General features: G+C 43.2%; 1 protein-coding gene across 1 annotated transcript in view; it reads right to left on the bottom strand.

The window, feature by feature from the left end:
* lrp2a (low density lipoprotein receptor-related protein 2a) overlaps positions 1-21,305 on the bottom strand; it is a 387,109-nt gene that overhangs the window by 216,368 nt on the left and 149,436 nt on the right. The window contains exons 14-16 of the mRNA XM_041200238.1: positions 20,691-20,914; positions 16,759-16,965; positions 11,723-11,925 (exon numbers count right to left, since the gene is read on the bottom strand). Coding sequence (XP_041056172.1) covers positions 11,723-11,925; positions 16,759-16,965; positions 20,691-20,914 — 634 coding nt within the window. The remainder of the gene's footprint in view (positions 1-11,722; positions 11,926-16,758; positions 16,966-20,690; positions 20,915-21,305) is intronic.

Here is a 21,305-nt window from a genome sequence, read left to right as displayed (position 1 = left end):
TGACACAGCTGTTGGTAAAGGCTGAATTGTTTAAATCCCAGAGGGAAACTTGAACAACTGTCATAACCTATATTTTCAATTGGTATGTTTGAGAAGCAGCTCTGAGTTCAGGAATAAGACCACCAAGGCTCAAGAGGTTTTTTTATATAAAACTAAATTAACCATTTATTAATTTAACAGCAACTTAAATACATACACATGTCTACAAATAATTAGTTACCATAATAACTTTTAAACAATTCTCCAAATTAATCATTCCCAGGTAAATCTCCACCAAAGCAATGGTAACCCATTGACTTTAAACAGACAACAGGCAAAATACATTTGACCTTACGAATTCAAAATGAGGTTCCTTGCAATTTGGTTCCTTTGCAGATGCATTTGTAGGCTTACAGGCTGGTTAGATCTTAAATGCCTCTGACTTATATACAACCTCTTTTCCCTCTTTATACCTAGCTTCCCCTTTGAATGTAAGTTTTCCAGGGTATCCTATGCTTTAAACGTCACATCTTCTAACAATAATATTTTCATCCCACTAATTTTATTAGTAATATAAACACAGTGCTTGGCATCTCCCAGCAAGGTGCAAGATTTTACTTGCACTCTTGAATGCTTTATTCAACAAATGCAAATTTACACTTTACCTTCTAGCCGCCTTAGTGTTTACCCAATTAACATCTCAAATCTACTATACATCAAAGCACCCACACTAGCTGGCTTTAATTCAATTAAGACACACACAGACACACACATAGACACAGACCCTACTACAATTCTATTTAAAAAATAATTTCCAGAAATATTATAGACATTACTATCTCATCAGGACAATGGGCAGACAGATCGCAGATAAAATTTAGTGCAGTTAAGTGTGCCGTGATGCACTTTGGCAGAAACAACATGAAAAGGCAGTGTATTCTAAGGTGGGGGTTTGTAAGAACAGAGGGATCTGGGACACATATCCACAAATCTTTGAAGGCCATGGGGCATGTTGATTAGGAGATTAAGGAAGCATATAGGATACAGATCACTGAAGCTTTACATTGCAGAAGGAGGCCATTTGGCCCATTCGAGTCTTTTGAAAACCTCAATCGAACCTGCCTCCACCACCCTTTCAGGAAATTCATTCCAGACTCCAACCACCCTCTGGATGAAAACATTTTCCGCACATTACATTTACTCCTTTTGCCAATTATTTTGAATCGGTGCCCTCTAGTTCTTGCTGCTCCCTTGAGTGGGAATAGTTTCTCAATATTTACCCTGTCCGTACCCCTCTTGATCTTAAATACCTCTGTCAAGTCTCCTCTCAGCCTTCCTTTCTCCAAGGAGTCCCAACCTCTCCATTATATCCTCATAGATACAGTTCTTTATCCCTGGAACATTCTTGTGAGTTTCCTCTGTACTCTCGTCAATGCCTTCACATCCTTCCTCAAGTATGGTGCCCAGAATTGGATGCAGTACTCCAGATGAGGCCTAACTAGTGTCTTATACAGTTCAACACAACATCCTTAATCTTGTACTCAATGCCCCTATTAATAAAGCCTAAAATGCTACATGCTTTATTAACTGCTCTCTCAACATACCCTGCCATTTTCAATGACCGATGTACATATACACTGAGATCCCTCTGTTCCGGTATCTTTTTTAGAGTCTCTCCCTTTATTTTATACTGTCTCACCATACTCGTCCTGCCAGAATGGATCACCTCATACTTCTCTGCATTGAACTTCATCTGATACTTCTCTGCCCCATCCACCAACATGTCGATGTCCTTTTGGAGTTCAAGGCTATCCTCATCACAGTTGACAATGCTTCCAACTTTCATATCATCTGTAAATTTTGAAATCATAACCTGCACATCACAGCCTAAGTTATTAATATATATCAGGAAGGACAAGGGTCCCAACACTGACCCTGGGGAACTCCACTACAAACATTCCTCCAATCTGAAAACAACCATTTATCACTATTCTCTGTTTCCTGTCACTCAGCCAATTTCTTATCCAAGTGCCTACTTTCCCTTTTATTCCATGACCCAGGATTTTGCTCACAAGTCTGTTGTGTAGCACATTGTGTATCAGATACCTTTTGAAAATCCATAAACACTACATCAACATTGTTTCCCTTATCAACCTTCTCTGTTACCTCCTCAAAAAAGTCCAGCAAGTTAGTTAAATATGATTTTCCCCTAATTAATCCATGCTGGCTTTCCTTAATTATCCTGCACTTGCCTAAGTGACTATTGATTTTATTCCAAACTATAGTTTCCAGAAGTTTCCTTGCCACTGAAGTCAAACTGATTGGTCTGTAGTTGCCAGTTTTATCCTTGCACCCCTTTGTGAACAAGGGTGTAACATTCACAATTCTCCAGTCCTCCAGTACCACCCCTGTGTCTAAGGAAGACTGTAAGAACAACACTAATGCCTCTGCAATTTCCACTCTCACTTCCCTCAGTACCCTTGGATGCATCTCATCTGGTCTTGGTACCTTATCTATTTTAAGTAAAGATAGCCTTTCTAACACCTCCACCTCCTCAATTGTAAATTCTCCTAGTGTACCAGTTACCTCTTTGCAAATAGGGCCATTAAATATAAAAACAAGAAAGCCATGGTAAATATTTAAAAATCATTGGGTGGGCCTCAGGTGGCACATTGCATATAATTCTGGGCACAATGCTATAGGAAGGGTGTCAAGCCCCTGAAGAGAATAGAGAAGAGATTTACCAGGATGATATCAGAGGGGGTTCAGTTTTGTGAAGGAATTGGAAAAGTTGGGATTGTTCTCCTTTAAATATAGAAGCTAAGGGAAAACATAATAGAGGTATATAAAATTATGGGGTGTTTTATAGGGAGAAACTACTGGCTCTGGCAGGTGTGTTGGTGATGAGAGATCATAGCCTTAAAATAATTGGCAAAAGCATTGGAGGGGAAATGAGGAGGAATTGCTTCATACATAGCACGGTTAAGGTCTGGAATATAGTACTTGAAAGGGTGGTGAAATCAGGCTCCACAGGAACTGTAAATGATACATTCTTCTTTCTCTTGACATAAACGTACCAATCATACACAAGGATTGGTGAAAAAATAATGTGGGCTTTTTTTAAATTTAAGGATAAGGCTATATACAAATAGATTTACTGGGAGACTAAGTATAGTAAATCTGTTCTCTATCCTGCTGCTTGCCCACTGTCTGCAAGACATAAGGCTACTACATCACACCCTGTCTCAAAGTACTAATGATTGACAGAAGTTTAAGATATGCTTCCTTAAAGGTATATTTACATCATATCACAACATCCCACGTTTTTCCAACTAAAGAATCAAACTATTTACATGAAAGCAAAACAAATTAAATGTTGGGCCTGAACTTGTGCGAAATAGCAATCAGGGTTGGATTGCCACTCCGCTCCTACTTTTTTACTTTGAAATCTTTCAGACCCTTTCTCGCCCAATCTTCCAACTCAGGCTGGGCGAGAACGATGCAGGGCAGCGTATTCCTGGTGCCTTCTGTCAGGGACTTCACAATCAGATGAAAGGAGGCCATGTTCCTTTTTTTACGTCCCTGGCTGCCATAAACCCAGTAGGTTTAAAGGTCCAACCACTTTCAAGCCAGGGAGAAAGTAGGTTTGTCAGGTAAGCGGTTAGAATTTGGGGTCTGGGGAGGTTTGGGCACTCAGGGGGAGGTTGGACACTCGGTGGGGGGTTGGGGTCAGACAGTTGGAGGGGATCAGTCAGGATGCAATTGGGTGGGAGTCGGACAGTTGGGGTGAGGGTCAGGCACTTGGGGGAGAGGGTTGGACAGTCAGGGGGTGTTGGGCAATTGGGGGTGGTTGGACAGTCGGAGGAGTATAGGGTTGGGCATTTGGGAGGGGTCAGACAACCAGGGGAAGGGTTGGCAGTTGTGGGCGGGGGGGTCAGGCATTCAAGGGGGTTAGAAACGGGCAGTCGGCAGGGGGGTCAGACAGTCAGGAGTAGTCGGACTCTCGGGGAAGTTGGACAGTTGGCTGGCGGGGGGGAGGTTAGGCCGTGTCAGGCCTTGGGGGTATTTGCTGAGGGTGGGATGGGAGGAGTCCCAGGGGAGAGGAATCCTGTGGGGGTGGGTAGTCAGGGGGTGGAGGGAGTCCCCTGGGAATTCGGGGAGTGTCCCCTGGGGTAGAGTGCCCGGTGGCTAGGTGGGGGGGATAGTGGGAGTCCCATTGGGGAGGGGGTTAGTCAGGGGATGGGGGAGTCCCATGGCGGGGGATGGGGGGAGCTCCATGGAGCGGGTAGTTGGGTGTACATTGGGCGGGAGGAGTAGTCAGGGGGTGGGGGAGTACCCTGGGGGTTCTGAGGTGTGGGGGGAGTTCTGTAGTGGGTCAGTGTGGGCCTGTACAATAGTTATCCAGAAGTTAGAAGTAGTTTTGATTCTTCTAACTTTCTCTGGGTTACTTTTGATGTAAGACAGTCAAAACCATCTGAAGTTTGCAATTTAAATTACATTTTCAGATGGCGCCCAGTACAGGCAAATTGTCCATTGGAAGTTTGCACTTCCTAGGGAATTGCTATGCAAGCCTTACCTGGGGGCTTCTGGGGTTGGTTCCCCAGTGCAACTTTGGGGTACCCCCCAGTTACATTGCGCTGGAGCTTGGAAATTAAGGCCCAATATGTGTCTGGATTGACTTTAACACAGAACAATCAATTTATAAATTTCTGAAATGTAATGACGATTTACTTATCTATCCAGCCTTAGTCCTGGTGATCTTTGCTGGAGACTGCTGTATATTTTCAGAATGCTGGTTAGGGTTGCTTTGTTTGTGTTGCATCTTAGACCATATTTTGCTTGCAATAGGATTATTCAGTGATTCTCATTGTGGTGTAGTTCTGATTTGGCACCTATTTCATCGCACTGTCATGCCGTTTGTTGTTTACACTAGATACAATCTCGGTTCTGGGCATGTACTGGCAAGTCCTGCTGGATTCCAGATGCCATCAGTTGCATGTTGTACTCGAATTTTCTGCCCGATGTTCAGGATGGATAATCCATTACACGTAAGCTGGTTATGGGCATCTTTCATCTTCCCCTTTTCTTCATCAAGTACTCCTGGGAGTATTGATGAGTGATGACTGGGGAGGTTTGTCCACACTTGTCTGCTGAGTAGTAATTCCACATTGATTCTGCAGTATGAGGTTTGCAAGTTCGGAATGGGTATACATATTTGGTTCAAACAATATCATGGTGCCAGTTGGCTGGTGATCTATGTTGCAGTGTAAGCACAGGTTTTCCAATGGTACTCCTTGAGGTCTCTGGTCTTTGTCATTGTCATGACGATACAATGGATGGTGACCAAGGCTAGGTCCTTGCACACCAATAGGCCTGTGACCACTAGGCCTGTGGTGTCGACAAAATAAGATATCTGGAGTGATCAGGGTGAGCTTTTGTAGTGATACTTGAGTGTATGGATCCCAGAGATGGAATCTCCGAGCCATTGTAAGCAGTGAGTTTGGCTTTGGTTGGTTGAATCATCACTGCCACTTCTGTGAGTCTACATTTCAGTAGAATGATGTTTACACCTGCACCAGAATCCAGTTTTGCATATTGATTGTGCATACAATCTGGACAGTGGCAAAGGATTCTGTGCCAATACACTGTTTGATGTTCAGTATGCTGAATGTCTGCTCACTCTGTATGTCAATGGTCTCGTCATCCTGATAATCTGACCACATAGCTTGGCTAGACATTTCATGGATCTTGTCTTTACTTTGTTTGCTACACAGTCTTGGGTGGTTAGAATGCTGTACCTGTCTGGCTTCTGGTTGTGGCTTCTCATGTCGTTGCATCACTTGTTCCGGCCACTGTTTTCTGCATTGGCACTTCCAGTATTCACTGGTGCCACATACCTTGCATTTGTAGTTAAAAACTGGGCAATTTCTAGGTGCATGTATGAGCCACACTGCCTGCATTGCTTACTAGGCTTGCCTTGCATTGGCTATCATGCCAACAGTGGATAATTTACACATAGCCTGTCTTCCCGTTAGTATGGCTTTGAACTTGTGACCACTTTGTAGTAGTGCTTCCATGGTGTCACCTTTGGGTTGGTCCAAAATGTCTCTTTGGAATGCTTCCTTTGGGGTAAACACTGTCAGCTAGTTTTGCTGCCCATGAAGTCACAAACATGCCTCTTACCTACCCATGTACTTATGAATTGGTCAATGGTCTATGTTGGTTGTTGCCTAAAGGGTATGAATTCTAGGTGATGTATTCTGAAGTTGAACTTCACTTTAATTAATCTTCAAGCGTGGACCATATTTTTTTCTCGAGTTTTCAGATGGTCATCGGACAGGCATGACTTATAGCAATTTTAATTTTAATGGCTTGTTTGTCTGGTTCAGAAATATCGAGGTCTAGAAAGCACAGCTCAATATATTGTTGGAGCAAGGTAAACTCATCAAGGAGATCCATTGCCTTCCAATTGAGTCTTTGAAATTTTGTGGTCATCTTTTAGCTTTTTGCAGGATTTTTTGCAGGACTTTCAGTGCTTTCTGGAGCTTTTGACAGCTATCATGTTTCCTCCAGCTTTTTCACGATTAACTTCGCTCTGAAATCCAATACCTATAGTAGCCACTGCCTAAGATTGTCAGAGGTTACTACTTGATTGCAATCACTCTCTGATTTTTCCTGGGCCAGAATTTTCAGATCAGCAAGCGTGGGTGGGGCCTACTTGCCGACGCGTAAAATGACGCCCACATCCGCTCCTGCCCAACCCCCTCAACGGGGAGAAAACTCTCCCCCTGGTTTCAACTCTAAGCTCTGTCCACAGAAGAGCAATTTTAGGTGGGAAAATGGTGGCAGGACTTCCAAAGTGAGAGCAAACAATGCAAAAAGACTTCTTACCATCTTCATCTAGCTTTTAGGAACAGTTACTAGTTAGATTCTTTTCCCAGCCAAGTCTGAAGTATTTAGCTTCAATGGTAATGAATGTTCTTGTCCGTATCGTTCTATTGAAAGTGAGACAATATGCTGTCTGTTGTTTAATTTCTGTTCCTGCTTTAACTTTGCAGCAGATAGACTTTTACGATTTAAGCTCCCCCAGATTTGAACAATCTTACCAGGAGCTGGTGCCTGCTGCCTGGAACAAGGTGTGATCTCAGAACAAATATCTAGTGTATTATGTATAGAATTCCTATAAAGCTGCAGAACCCTTACACAGCAAGGCTTGATGGTTGTTTCACTTTCATACCAGCTCTCTTCTTCTTCTGGATGTGCCTTCAAATAAATCTTCAAAAACTGTGCTACCATCCAGCCGCCTTATTATGTTCTTCTTTTCTTTAATGCATTTGTACCAATTACACACAGTAATTGGTGAAACAATAGTATGGGATCTTTATTTGAGGAGAAGACAGAGATATTTACTGACAGGCTAAGTGTAGTACATCTGACCTCTATCCTGCTGCTGTCGACTGCCTGAAAGTCATGTGACGCATACATCATATTCTGTACTAATGTGCTAAAAGGTTAGCATGCAAAATTAAAGCATAGGATTGGGGGTAATATGTTGGCATGGGCTGAACTGGTTAACAGACAGGAAATAGAGAGCATGAATGAATAGGATTTTTTGGAGTGGTAGGTGGTAAGTAATGGGGTACCACAGGTATCAGTGTTTGGGCTCCAGCTATTCACAATATATATATATCAAACATATATATCAATAATTTGGATAAGGGAACCAAATGTAATATTTCCAAGTTTGCTGACGACACAAAACTAGGTGGGAATGTGAGTGATGAAGAGGATGTAAAGGCAATTGAGACAAGCTGAGTGAGTGGGTAAATAAATGGCAGATGCAGTACACGTGGATAAGTGTGAAGTTATTCACTTTGGTAAGAAAAACAGAATGGCAGAGAACTATTTAAATGGTGATCGATTGGAAAATGTTGATGTACAAAGTGACCTGGGTGTCCTTATACATCAGTCACTGAAAGCAAGCATGCAGGTGCAGCAAGCAGTGAGGAAGGCAAATGATATGTTGGCTTCACTGCAAAAGGATTTGAGTACAGGAGCAAGGATGTCTTACTGCAGCTCTACAAGGACTTGGTGAGACCACTCCTGGAGTATTGTGAGCAGTTTTGGTCATCTTACCTAAGAAAGGATATACTTGCCATAGAGGGAGTGCAGCAAAGGTTCACCAGACTGATTCCTGGGATGGCAGGATTGTTGTTTGAGCTGAGATTGGGTCAACTAGGCCTCTATTCACTGGAGTTTAGAAGACTGAGAGGGGATCTCATTGAAACTATAAAATTCTGACAGGGGTGAACAGACTGGATGCAGGGATGATGTTTTCTCTGGTTGGGGGAGTGTAAAACAAGGGGTCACAGTATCAGGATGGTGAACCTGTGGAATTATCTACCACAGAGGGTTGTGGAGGCCAAGTCACTGAATATATTTAAAAAGGAAATAGATAGATTTCTAGACTCTAAATGCGCCAAGGGATATGGGGAGGGCATGGGAGTATGGTGTTGAGATAGAGGATCAGCCATGATCACATTGAATGGTGGAGCAGGCTTGAAGGGCCAAATGACCTACTCCTGCTCTTGTTTTCTACTTGCTCTATGTTACTAATGATTGATGGCATTTTAAGATAACCCCGCTTCATATGATATGCACATCATATAACAAAACTAAAAGACAATTGAAAAAGTACTTGAAGGGGATAATTTGCAGGATTATGAGAAAAATCTGTGGGACTAAATTAGACAGATCTTAAAGAGCCAGCACAAGCATGACAGACCAAACATCCTCCCTCTGCATTGTTTGATTCTGTGATTCTATGCATAGAAGGGGAATCAAAAGATCTTTTAAAATAATTGATGGTCACAAGTCCCAGCTAAATTAGCTAAAACAATAACTTGCATTTTTATTGTAGTAAAGCATTCCAAGGCATGTCAGAGGTACTTAATCAGATAAAAGCTGATACCAAGCCACGGAACTAGATGTTTAACTAGGTGGTCATAGAAGGAGGTTTTAAGGAGCTTAAATGAGGAGAGACAAGTGGAAATACTCTTAGGGCAGAATTCTCCCTACGGCGAGCAAGGGTGGGGTCAGATCGCCAATGCATAAAATGATGCGCGGTGGCATCAGCCGCGCATCATTTAGATTTTCCGAGTCGGCTGCGTGCCCGCTGAACTGTCAAAGGCCCATTGAAAAGAAATTAAAACAGTTAAAGGAGCTGCCCATCCAACCTTAAGGGTAACAGGCAGGTGAAGAGCCCAGGCGGCCTTCGCATATTTCATGGAACCTCATCCACTGGCAGGATGAGGTTTCATGAAGGTTTAAAAATTCAATAAAAGTTTTAATAAAAATTCAATGACAAGTCCCAGCTCATGTGACACTGTCACATGAGGGGACATGCTTTAAAAGTTTTAAATTCCTTTATATCAAAAGTTTTAAATTTAAACTAAAGAGCGCAGGCCCCGGCTCAGGGAATCCACCCCACCCACACAGATTTGCGCCCTCCCCCGCTCGCCCCCACACAATTTCTGGCCTTAGTATATTAGCCCAAATCGTCGGATATGGTGAGAGATCTCTGACTCAACTAACATCACTAATGTTCATCAGGACCCTCGGACATTGGGAGGAGGTACAGCGAGCCAGACATCCGGGGGGGTTGGGGTGTAGGACATTCGGGGGGTTGTTGAGCGGGCTGGTGGGGTCAGACAACAGGAGGAAGTTGGTGGGGGGGGGGGGGGGGGGGTCAGGCATCCAGGGGGCTGGGTGGGTTGGAATTTCAGGGGCTGTGGGTCCAACATGGACGGGCCGGGGGGTAAGAGTTGGGCCAACGGCGGGGTGGGGTGTCTGGTGAGGAGTCCTGTGCGGGTGGGGGGAATCCCATGGTGGGTCAGTGTGTGAGGGATACTGTGGGGGGAGTGGCTAGTTGTTGTGGGGGTGGGGGGGGGCGGGGTGTGCGGGGATTCCCCTGGGGTATCAAGGTTGTGGTAGGAACCCAGTGGGGGGATCAGTCTGAGTCTTTACATTGGTTGCCCAGAAGAGGTTTTAACTCTTCTAACCTTTTCTGAGTAACTATTGATGTAACCCTGGTGGAACCATCCGAAGTTTGCTATTTAAGCCGCATATTCGGATGGTTCCCAGTGCAGCGCAATTGTCCAGAGGAAGTGTGCACTTCTGGGCAATTGCTGTGCAAACTCTTACCTGGGAACCTCCCAGTGGGATTCCCCAGCGCATCTTTGCGGTACCTTCCAAATCTGACCTTGGGGAGCTCGGAGATTATGGCCCATAAAGTAAGTCAGCTGGAGTGCCAAAGCTCTCCAGGACCCACAGCAATGTTCAAACCCCTTTCCAGCAATGTTCACCACCCGCCACCTGCCAATGTTCATTCCACCCACCCCAAAAAACGTTAACACCCCCTCGCACCCCACCCTGTTCTGGCAATTTTCAACCTGTCCACAGCCAGAGAGTGCTCAGCCCTCCCACACCCTAGACAATGTTCACCTCTTTCCTCCACATCCATGGACAATGCTCACCCCCGCTACGCACAGCATTCATACTTATCCCCCAAACAATGCTCACTGTCTCCCCCTACGGACAGTGCTCACCTCCTCCCACACCCACTCTCCAGGCTCACCTTCTAGAATCCCAGGTTCCTGTCTGGCTGATGTCAGAAGAGTCAGCATAGTTGGAGAGTGAGGAGGGAGAGGGATGGGGTGTGTGAGGTTGAGCACTTTTGTTTTTTCATAGGGTGAAAGGAGGTGAGGGGGGTGAATACTTTCGTGGGTTGGGAGATGGATATTGTCAAGCAGTGAGGGGGTGAACAATTTCAGAGGTGAGAGAGGTGGGTAACCACTGTTGGGGGTGAGGGAGGGTGGTGAACAATATCAATGCTGAGAGGGTGAACATTGTCAGGGGTGCGGGAGGCATGTTGAACAATTTCGGGGCTGAGGAGGTGAACATTGTTGGGATGAGGGAGTGTGGTGAACAATTTTGGAGGTGAGGGGGTGAACATTGTTGGGGTGAGAGAGGCTGGTGAACAATTTTGGGGATGAGGGGGTATTAGCACTTTTAGTGGGGTGAGGCTGTGCAGTATCAGAGGTTGACAGCTCCATTTAAAACAATGTAAGTCAATGAACTGAACTCAGACCTTAAGGGGCATGTCTTCAGTTCATAATGAGAAAAGGGGGTGTGGCTGCGCTGGAATTATGTCTGACAATTTGCCTCACGACTATGTTTGCTCCTGCAACCCTGCTCGAGCCGACTTCAGAAAATGCAAAGGCTCCGGTGTAAAATGATAAGATGGCAGATTAAATTTGAGGCAGTGTGGGACACAGCATCTCTGACGCTGAACATAAGATCTGGGCCAATGTTTTTTGTATCAATGGAAATGAAAGAGTGTCTTTTTATCTAGAAATTATGCACATTTTTAATTTCATTAGCAATAAATTGAGCTCTTAGTGCAATTATTAGGTGCAAGTTATTCTATAGGAGATAGGATGACAGCGACAAAAATAACCACAAAATCATCCACAAAAAGTAAAAAATGGTTAATTTCTGAAGCAAGTTGGCATACATCCTACTGAAATTCCAAAATTGAAATTTATCTGGAACCCATTCTTTGCTATAAGTATTTAAGATTGTGCTTAAAGTTTATGCAGCATAAATTACTATGTTACTTTCATTCATACAATAAAATATTAAAATCAATTTATCTAAATCTATGTGATTTAACTAAACTTACCTAATGGCTGTTTGAATGCATGATAAACTGTCAGTCCAAATGGTTTCAGTGAAGACTGATAGACAATTTGTGGGTTGCTTTCTTTAAATTTATTGGATCTCATAACCGCCATCTTGGTCCAGTCAGTGTAGAATAATTTATCCTCAAAATTAGTTATTCCATAAGGATGGGGAACAGCAGCACCTCCGCTAACAACAGTTTTTCTGTGAAAAAGCCAGGCAAATATGTTATAAGACATTAAAAACATTGCTAGGCATTTGCCTTTGAAAACAATGCCTCCTAACAAGTATATAATTGTCCTATTGAAATTAAATTCAAACTGGCATGGATGCATTGCAATGGAATCATGCTAAACAGGATCAGTACAAACACAGGAGTTGGGTGGCAGATTCCCCAACACCTCTGGGACCTGGATTCAAATTCCACCTGATGGCAAATGAAGCCTTCTTCCTGACGAGTCCAAGCGCTTTATCTGAAATACGCCTCAAAGCAGTCTGAATGAGGACAGATCCACATAGAACAGAATTGTTCAAGGTTCAGCAAAAATGAGAATCAAACTGGCAACCTTATTAGGTGAGACTATGAGGGAGTAAATGGAAAGTTGACACTGCTTTTACACTTAAAGGGGTGAGGGAGAAAAGTTGAAAGAGTTTTTCTCAGTATGCAGGAAGAGTTTATTGATGCAAAACATGGAAGTAGATTTAATTCCATATACACTGATATCCTCCTCTCTTCTGTTTGTTTGGCTATGTGCAACACAGCAGCTGCATAAATCATTAGGACTTGTCCTTACTAACAAATTAGTTTGAAAGGCATTGACTTAAATACAACTGTATTGATGATGGATAAGTATGAAGTTGTTTTTGTTCTATTTTCTGTCAGTACATAATTTGGAAGCACAGAGGTAAATAGACTCGGGGTGGGATTTTCTGGTCCCATTCACCAGCAGGATCTTCCTGTCCTGCCAAAGTCAATGGACTTTTGACTTGCCACATACGGGATCCGTCATGCCAGGGCCGGAAAATCCGAACTTCAGTCTACATTGCAATAGTTAAAGGATGTAAGTCTCAGGAGTGAATTTGTTAACCATACACAGTGGAAGTCCTTCACAGCTGTGGACAAATAAATTCACTGTATCAGGAAACAGTGGATTGAATAATACTGACCAGCAGTTTCAGAAATGGGGAAGACGCAACTCCATGTTCAATAACATTAAGCAATCAGCACGGTCTACAATTGCTGCATTCACAACAATTTTTCATAGACTGTTTGCCCATAGATTGGTTGGATAAGTGTAGTATTTGTGGGTAAAAACAAAATGTTGACATCTTGATAATACTCTGCGAGACAGTGTGGATACCCGTTGCATTATCGAGGATTAGTAGGACCTTAAAAGACAGGCTCTTTTCCCTCAGATAAGTGTGGACCTCTGGCAGAAAGCAACTGGCAAACCAGTCTTCAAATATGACTACTATAACCTAGACATTGCTGTTAGCCTTCCAAAAGGCTGGCAGATGAGATTTATTTTTCCCTTTGAAAGTTCACGGGTTTTCTGACCTATAAACCAGTATTAAGCCAGCCACATTGGCACATAGCAGAAGTGTCAGCCTGCCCTTTGCTGCTTTAAAACCAGGAGCTGTCTTTTCTTCTTTAGAAAGGTAGGGCCTATCTGGCATCTTCTTCCAGAACAGGCCTGTTTCGACTGCGCTGAACTCCTGCTCTGCCTGGTAGCCTCTCTCCTCAACGTATTCCCGCAGTGCTTTCGGAAACTCTCTTGCAGCTGCATGGTCAAGGGATGCAGCCTCTCCCACCAACTTCCCATTATGCAGCCTGAAACAATCTTAAAGCAATTGAATCATCCTGTGCTGGCTAAGAATCCTTTGGAAATTGAAGGAGAGGCACCTTCTGCATCACCTTCATCGTCACCGGTGACACCAGCACGACCCTCTTTACTACTCTTTATGTGCTAGTACAATTCAAGTGCTTTGTTTCGAATGATTGGACTATTAACTGGCGTCCTCCTTCGATGGTGGTGCTCTATCCACAGGTTGAGTAACTTTTCCATTTCCTCTAAGTGTGGATCTTTTCTGCTCACTAAAAGTTAACTTGGCAGTACGACTACCCTTAATTTTTCCTCAGATTGCCTAACGTAGCCGGTTGTGGATTCACTGACAGGGTATTCCCTGGCCAAAATGGTAACACTTGCACCATCTTTCAGTCTAAGGTTGTGACTTTTTGCTCAAGTGTCATCACTTTCCTGGGACATTTTCTTCTTGGCTCCGACACTCTCATTTTTAGTAAAATGCTGTACTGTACCTGTACTGTAAAATACTGGCCGGAAGTTACTGTATCCTGTAAATCACAGCAAACCATATGCAGTTAGTGACGGCACGTGCGCAGAGAAAACACATGCGCAGTACATGCTTTCTACGTGGAAAAGCAGCAGTTTCTATGACCTCTGAATTCAGTGTTTTATTACCTTTTCAGGGCCAACTTGTGTTTAGGTGAGAAGTTTAACATTTTAGATCGTGTATGAGTGAAGTTTTGGGACCGCGAACTGTGATCGGGCGTACAAGCACATTTGCGTGGGTAGCCAAAGTTGTGATGGTGTTGGGGGGGGTGGGGGTTGGCGGTGGTCATGAACAATGGGAGTTGACTGTACTGTATTCTTTCATCTCTAAATGGAAGGTAGAACTTGAAATCAACTTGGCAAATTTAAGACTGGATCCAATATAGGAAGTGAGAACTACTGAAGACCTAAAAAAAGTCAGTGTGTAGGGAGATTTTGAAGTTCCAAAAATGAAAGTGGTTTCCTTTCTCCAGAACATTAACATTCTTCCTCCTGCCCAACTGAAAAAAAGTTGGGAAAGTTTGCAATGTTTATTAATATGATTGACAGATTCCAATGCTTCAGATGGATCAAGGAAGGTGATATGAACATTATTTTCATGAAGAGTGAGTAAATAACAATGTTATTTAATTTCATGTTTAACCATGAATTGGAATACTGGAATGTTCCCATTAGACTAACAAATTGCTCTTCGCTTTCAACATAAATTTTCTATTACTCCTTGAAACATTCAAGCAAAAAATGATGCATCATTGTTAGTACACAGATTTAAGCTTGTCATCAATATTGAGAACAGTTTGTCATCAGTGACATATTAAAGCTCCTCAAATGGGATTAATAGTACAAGAATGGGCATTTTGCGACCATGCAAACTAGAAGCAGTCAAGCAGGCCCAGCACTGGGCAGTCAGACTAATAAAATGTCACATGCAATCTAGGGTAAGGCCCACAAACTTGAGTGCAGACTAGTGTTAGAATCGTAGAATCATGGAATAGAACAGCACAGAAGGAGGCCATTCAGCCCACTGAGTTTGCGCTGGCTCTTCTGAGGAGCAGTCCAGTTACTCCCACATTCTTGCTCTTACTTATATCATTGCAAGTTGTGACACAGTAGATATGGCTAATTGAAATATCATTATTTTAGTTGTTAGAATAAGGAGGCACAAAAGGACATTTTTAATAATTCCTTCGTTTCTTCTTTCTTATTTAACCTCTCCACCATTAACTGCACAATTCTGAACATTTGAAGGAAATTATCTCCAACTTTTTCACAGGTGCACTCTTAAACTCATGGCTTCTCTCTTGATCTGTTCCTCAACCACATTGTTTTCACCTTTAACTAACATTCTGGATAACCTCTTACAACACAACATCCCGTGACGTGGATTCAAATTCATGGGTCTCATTCTAGAATGAGATGCATTATCTATATATTACCAGCTAACCAATGATATACCTGCTTGACCATCTGAAAGACTGCTTTTCTGTGGCCAAAATCTTCCTACTAAGAGCAACAATAATCCTGTACCGTTCTTCCCACCATAAATCATCTCTTCCAACCTCCAACCACATGTTGCATTTTTAATTATGATACTAATTATGAGTATTTCATAGATTTTTTTACTTCCAAACTCAATATCTTCAATCCAGTTGCTATTGCTTCTTTACAGAACAAAATGTCAGTGACCTGAAACGTAAATGCTGTTTCTCTCTCCACAGATGCAATCTGACCTGTGGAATATTTCCAACATTTTTTGCTTTTTCAGTTGGCCACGTATGTCCTGGCATTTAGAATTCTTGCCCAAAACCATTTGCACTGCTATTTCCTGATCATGCAGCTTCTCTGGTCATGCGTTCCCCACCTCCCAGATTTTCCCTCTCTCCACTCAGTGTCCAGCTTTCCCCTTTCAAATGATGTTAAATTGCTCTTTTACATTAGAAATACATATACATGAAAGTTGTTGAGTTTTAATCTATTATAGCTCTTTCTTCAGTATCAATTATTACAAAGAAGCACCACATTTTTAAAAAGTTATTAACTATGGTTCACAAAGAATAGCAAACAATTTATCCTCAAAGAGGCTGGCCAAAGCAGAACTGTTTGTCCCTCCTTTTGTATCTCCTTTTTATTAAGTAAATAAAACACAGGCGCAATTTACTAAGTTTATCATTACTAGATACATCCAAAGAAAACTCCAGCATTTTATCTCAAAACTTTCAACCTTTGAAGTGTTTCTTTTTTCAGCATAGTGTTATTTGAAACTAATTTTGTGATGGTATCTGCCAAATTTCATAACCTTGAAGACGCCTCACCAACCACTTTCATGATAAGAGAAATTCTGAAAATTGTTCTTGTCTGAGTTATGTGAAAGTGGAAGTGAATGAGGTGCAGCAGAGTTTTTTTTTGTTTATTTAATCACTTCATTTTCTACAGTGTGGAACATATAGAACATGAAACAGTGATTGGAATATGCCTAGAGCATTATAACCAGAAACATACATGCAAAATACTCTGCACATTCTCTCAAGATGACCATTTTTATTATATATAAAATATTTTCTTTCTTATAAACCCAACACAAGAGCAAGCTGAACCTTAGGAGAAACAACAGCTCTTCAAGATACTTTCAAATAGTTGGATTTGTTTAAAAAAAAATCAGTCAACAGATTTTTCTTGATGCATTTACCTTTCAAGTCCATCATATGTTACAGTTTCAATGTAGTCATAACGGCTGTCGACCCAAAAAACTCTTTTTGTAACAATGTCCAGTGTTATTCCAGCAGGCCATCCTAGCTTTGTCTTGACTAGTTCAAAGCGATGGGATCCATCCATAAAGGCACGCTCTAGTTTAGGTTCTCCTGAACCATCATTCCAGTCAGAGAAGAATAAATAGCTGGAAAGAAAGGGATAGTTTGATTGATTAGCTTTAATGGAAAGTAATCAGACACAACTATTCAGACACTTTTACACTCAGTACAATGATTGAATACAATGGGGCCCACAGCATCCAGTGTCATTGAGAACACTGAGGATGATGGTATTTTCCTGCCTTATGTCCCTTTTCAACTCCCAGCACATCCTCATCCTGCTATGAGCAAGCTGCTTTTGGCATGATCAGGGATCTCTTCCTTCCCATCCCATTCCCCTCCCCTCAAACCAATCTTTCCCTTTTGATTTCCTGCTTTCAGACCCCCAAGGAATGTCACCTGCACAACCATGGCAGCCCAAGAGGAAGGAAGGGAGCAACAGCACAACGGTGATGAAGATGCCTTGTCACTTGATCTGACACTCACAGCCACCAGCTCCTCCGCCCCTCTGCCAATAACCGTTGCATCCAGTGCGGCTGCGACAACTGAGGAGATGCCAGCTGTGGAACCGGCAGCTCCCTCCCAGGCAAGGACAGCACAGGCTCCATAGGCCAGAGGATGACCACCAAGGTCATCGAGGCCAACAGGACAGCAGAATCAGCAGGCTATCTCAGACGCCACTCCCAGTGAGGGGTCAGCACCAAGATGTAGCACCCAAAAACATAAATATAAGGCACCTTAGGCACATCACAGGTTTATCACTGGTGCTTTTGTGTTGGCCCACAATGAGGTCTTTATGAGCTGGTGTGATTTTTAACACCTTTGTCATTTTGTTTCTTAAAGTTTTTTTGGTTGTGATATTAAATTCAGACGTGTCACCATGGTTGAGGGTGCCTCTTTTCTTCTGCAGGTGGATGGTTTCCAAAAATGTTATGAGTGTTTTGTGGGACATTCAGCTTTATTAACAAGGCCTTTAGTCAATGTTGCTAACCAGGTAGATTTTGCACCTAGGTATTGAGTACGTAGTCTACAGCCCAGGCTTGTCCTGGAGGTCCATATGTGGTGTGCTAGCTGAAGGTTCATCGGATTAAAGCCTCCTGGGTGTCCCTGCCTCCCTGGAGTATGCCCGGGTCAGCACCTATCCCCTCAGCATTTCCCTGTGCATGCTTATCCTCAGACTCACTGCTTGGTTCATCGTGTGCAGCCGCAGCCACTGCGTTGACATCTTCATCGTCCACTGCGTCGCCCCTTTCCAGTCCAAGATTGTGGAGGGCACAGCATGCAACCAATATCACTGAGACACGATCTGGGGGGTACTGGAGTGCGCCCCCTGAGCGGTCCAGGCATCGGAAGCGTATCTTGAGAAGACCAATGGTTCTCTCCACCACAGCCCTTGTGGAGGCGTGGCTCCTATTGTACCGCTGCTCAGCTTCTGTTCTTGGATGGCAGAGCGCGTCATGAATCATCTTCTGAGGGGATAGCCCTTGTCACCCAGCTGCCATCCATCCAGCCGGGCTGGAGCACTGAAGAGCCGCGGCACCTGGGAGTGACTGAGGATGTAGGCATCGTGGGAGCTGCCTGGATACCTTGCACAGACTTGTAGACTTACCATCCTACGGTCACACACTATCTGCACGTTCATGGAGTGGAAGCCCTTCCTATTGACGAAGGCACCGGGCTCACCTGCTGGTGCTTTGATGGCCACATGTGTACAGTCTATTGCACCCTGGACGCGGGGGGAAGGCAGTAATGGCCGCGAAGCCTCTGGGTCACTGTGTCTGGCTTGCCTGGTCCCAACAGGAGTGGATGAAGGTCAATGCACGCCTGAAGAGAGCATCTGTAACCTGCTTGACACAAGTGTGGACAACTGATTGGGAGACTCCGCAAAGATCACCCACTGACCCCTGGAAGGAGCCAGCGGCATAGAAGTTGAGGGCAGTTGTGATTTTTAGAGCCACTGGCATTGGATGTCCACCCACACAGTTCACGGAGATCTCAGGCCCAATCATCTGACAGATATATTTGACTGTCTCCCTTGAGAGACGGAGCCTCCTTCGGCACTGTGCCTCAGACATATTGAGATAACTGCTTCGCTGCCCATATATCCTGGCAGCAGGATAGTGGTGTCCTCTGTGGCCCCTTCCACCTTGGACTACCTCTTGGCCCTGCACCCCTTGTGCCTGCGCCTGTCCTCCCAAAAGTAGCTCCTCTGGAGGCTGAATGTGCACTCCTGGCCTTCTCCCCCATCTAGCCCTCCCTCCCTCCTCAGAGGATGTTCCTCCAGTTGAGAGTTCAGCTCCCATTCCCAGGCTAAGGGAAGGCTTCCTGAAACCCGCAGGCCCAAAAATGATTCCTCACTGCAGAGTACTGACCTGAAGGCTGTGAGTCCAGACCAAGCAGCTGGTATGCATTTTGAAGTGTTGCAGATCACACAGGCAAGTATTAGTAACTTTGAAAAATCAATATTTGATAGAGCACACTCACAACCCCACTGAGCCCTCTTACCCCACCCGTGGATGAGGTTTATACAAATGTGTCCTACCCACCTGCCCACTGCGCTGACCTGAAGTTTGTATGGGCGCCGAAAAATCACCATCGATTGGCACCTCAAGGGCTTTAAGTGGCCCGTTATAATTAATGCCGGGCACGTATCAGAGATAATCGCATGCCCAACATCACCGCGTGTCATTTTACATTTGGGGATGTGGGGGCCCACCCTCGCGCGCCAATGGGAAAATTCTGGCCTATGATTCTACAAAGCAAACAATAACCTATGAAACTGTATGACAACAGGAAGTCAGGGCCTTCGGGTGAAGAGGAGGGGGATACATGACAGAAAAATACATGACCTAATTATGTTAATCATAAAATCAATCAGTATATATTAGGGTCAATGTAGGCAATTTTCTGTAAATATTACTATTACCTGATTTAATTCCACTTTATCATTAGAAGAACATTATCAGATCAACCATAGAAAGAACAAAAATGCATCTGCTTTGAATATTGCCACTGAATATTTTGCATCCACTGTGAGGGCAGCTCAAGCCCTCAGTTTAACATTGCCACCTCTGACAGTGCAGCAATTCCTCAGTATTGCGCAGAAGTATTAACCTTGCTCAAGTGCTCAAATCCTTGGCATTGGGGCTTAAATCCACAACCTTGTGACTCAGAGGCAAGAGTGCTGCCACTGAGCCAAGGTTGACTACCTGACAACATTGGCACTCATCAGCATGTGCACAAAAGAGTGCCTTTTGCACTAATTAGGATATCCACATTTATAATTTAAGTATCTGTAAATTTCCATGTTACGGAATCTTCTCCAAATAACAATTCTGACATTTCAGGAGCATTTCTAACTTAACCCACTCGGTGGGGAATCATTGACCAACTGTTTTACACTCCACCCAATTTTTACTTTCCATTGACTTCAATAGAAAATAAAATTGAATAGGGCGTAAAATGCACTGCCAATCCATTCCCATTAAATTTCCACCAGGCAGATTAGATTAAAATTACTCCCTTCGACCTTACAACCTTACAACCTTAGATTTATATGTGCTCTGCTTTCATTTGGAATTAAATATAGTTCAATTTTAGCAGAAAACTTTGTAAGCAACAAACCTGGTTCAGTGCTCAGAAAGCCAAAAATTAGCCTCCGAAATCATTAAACTGATATAAGCATTTACCATCCTCACTACAGAGGCTGTGATATTGAAAGCAAACCATATTAAATTCAATACATTTGGTCATTTTCCAAATAAATAACAGGATTTGTTTTATTACAGAAAATAATTCTTTCAGCTCTTACCCTACAGTGGGGTCAACTGCAATGCCTCGGGGGCTTCCCAGGTTTTCTGCAATTAGTGTTATACGATTACTTCCATTCAGATCAACTACTTCAATTCGATTAATACCGGTCTCCACCACATACAACTTATTGTTCACCCAGTCCACAGCTACATTTTCAGGAGTGTCAATGGAAACATTTAAAATTTGTTGGATTCTGGAACCACTGTGATCTACAGAGAACAGCTGATAAAGAGAAGAAAGCTTAGTAAAATGGTCTGAAACATTTTCACTTGTCTTTAAAATTATTTTGTGTAAATTGTAAAACATTGCATGCTGTTTAATGTCAGGAAACAACACAGAACAATTACAGATGACATAATACTTATGCAGTAATTATGTATCTATTAAGGAGGATTCATTTTGGGTGCTATTACTCAGAGTTATTTCTTGGTAAGAGTTTATACTAAATAGATTGCAGAGTCTCACTGGGTAATGGGTTTGGATAGTGGGGCTTTATAATTATACTGAGATGCCTTTCACCAGTTGGTCCGAAGGTCTTTGGGCTACCGGGAAATTGGATTGAGGGGTGTGTCTCTTGGTGCTTTCACACTCCAGCTACAGATTGTGCAATTCT

This window comes from Carcharodon carcharias, chromosome 12 (genome assembly GCF_017639515.1).
Source record: "Carcharodon carcharias isolate sCarCar2 chromosome 12, sCarCar2.pri, whole genome shotgun sequence".
Lineage (NCBI taxonomy): Eukaryota > Metazoa > Chordata > Chondrichthyes > Lamniformes > Lamnidae > Carcharodon > Carcharodon carcharias.
Note: the sequence above shows the minus strand (reverse complement) of the source record. Positions and strands in the feature narration are given on the sequence as shown.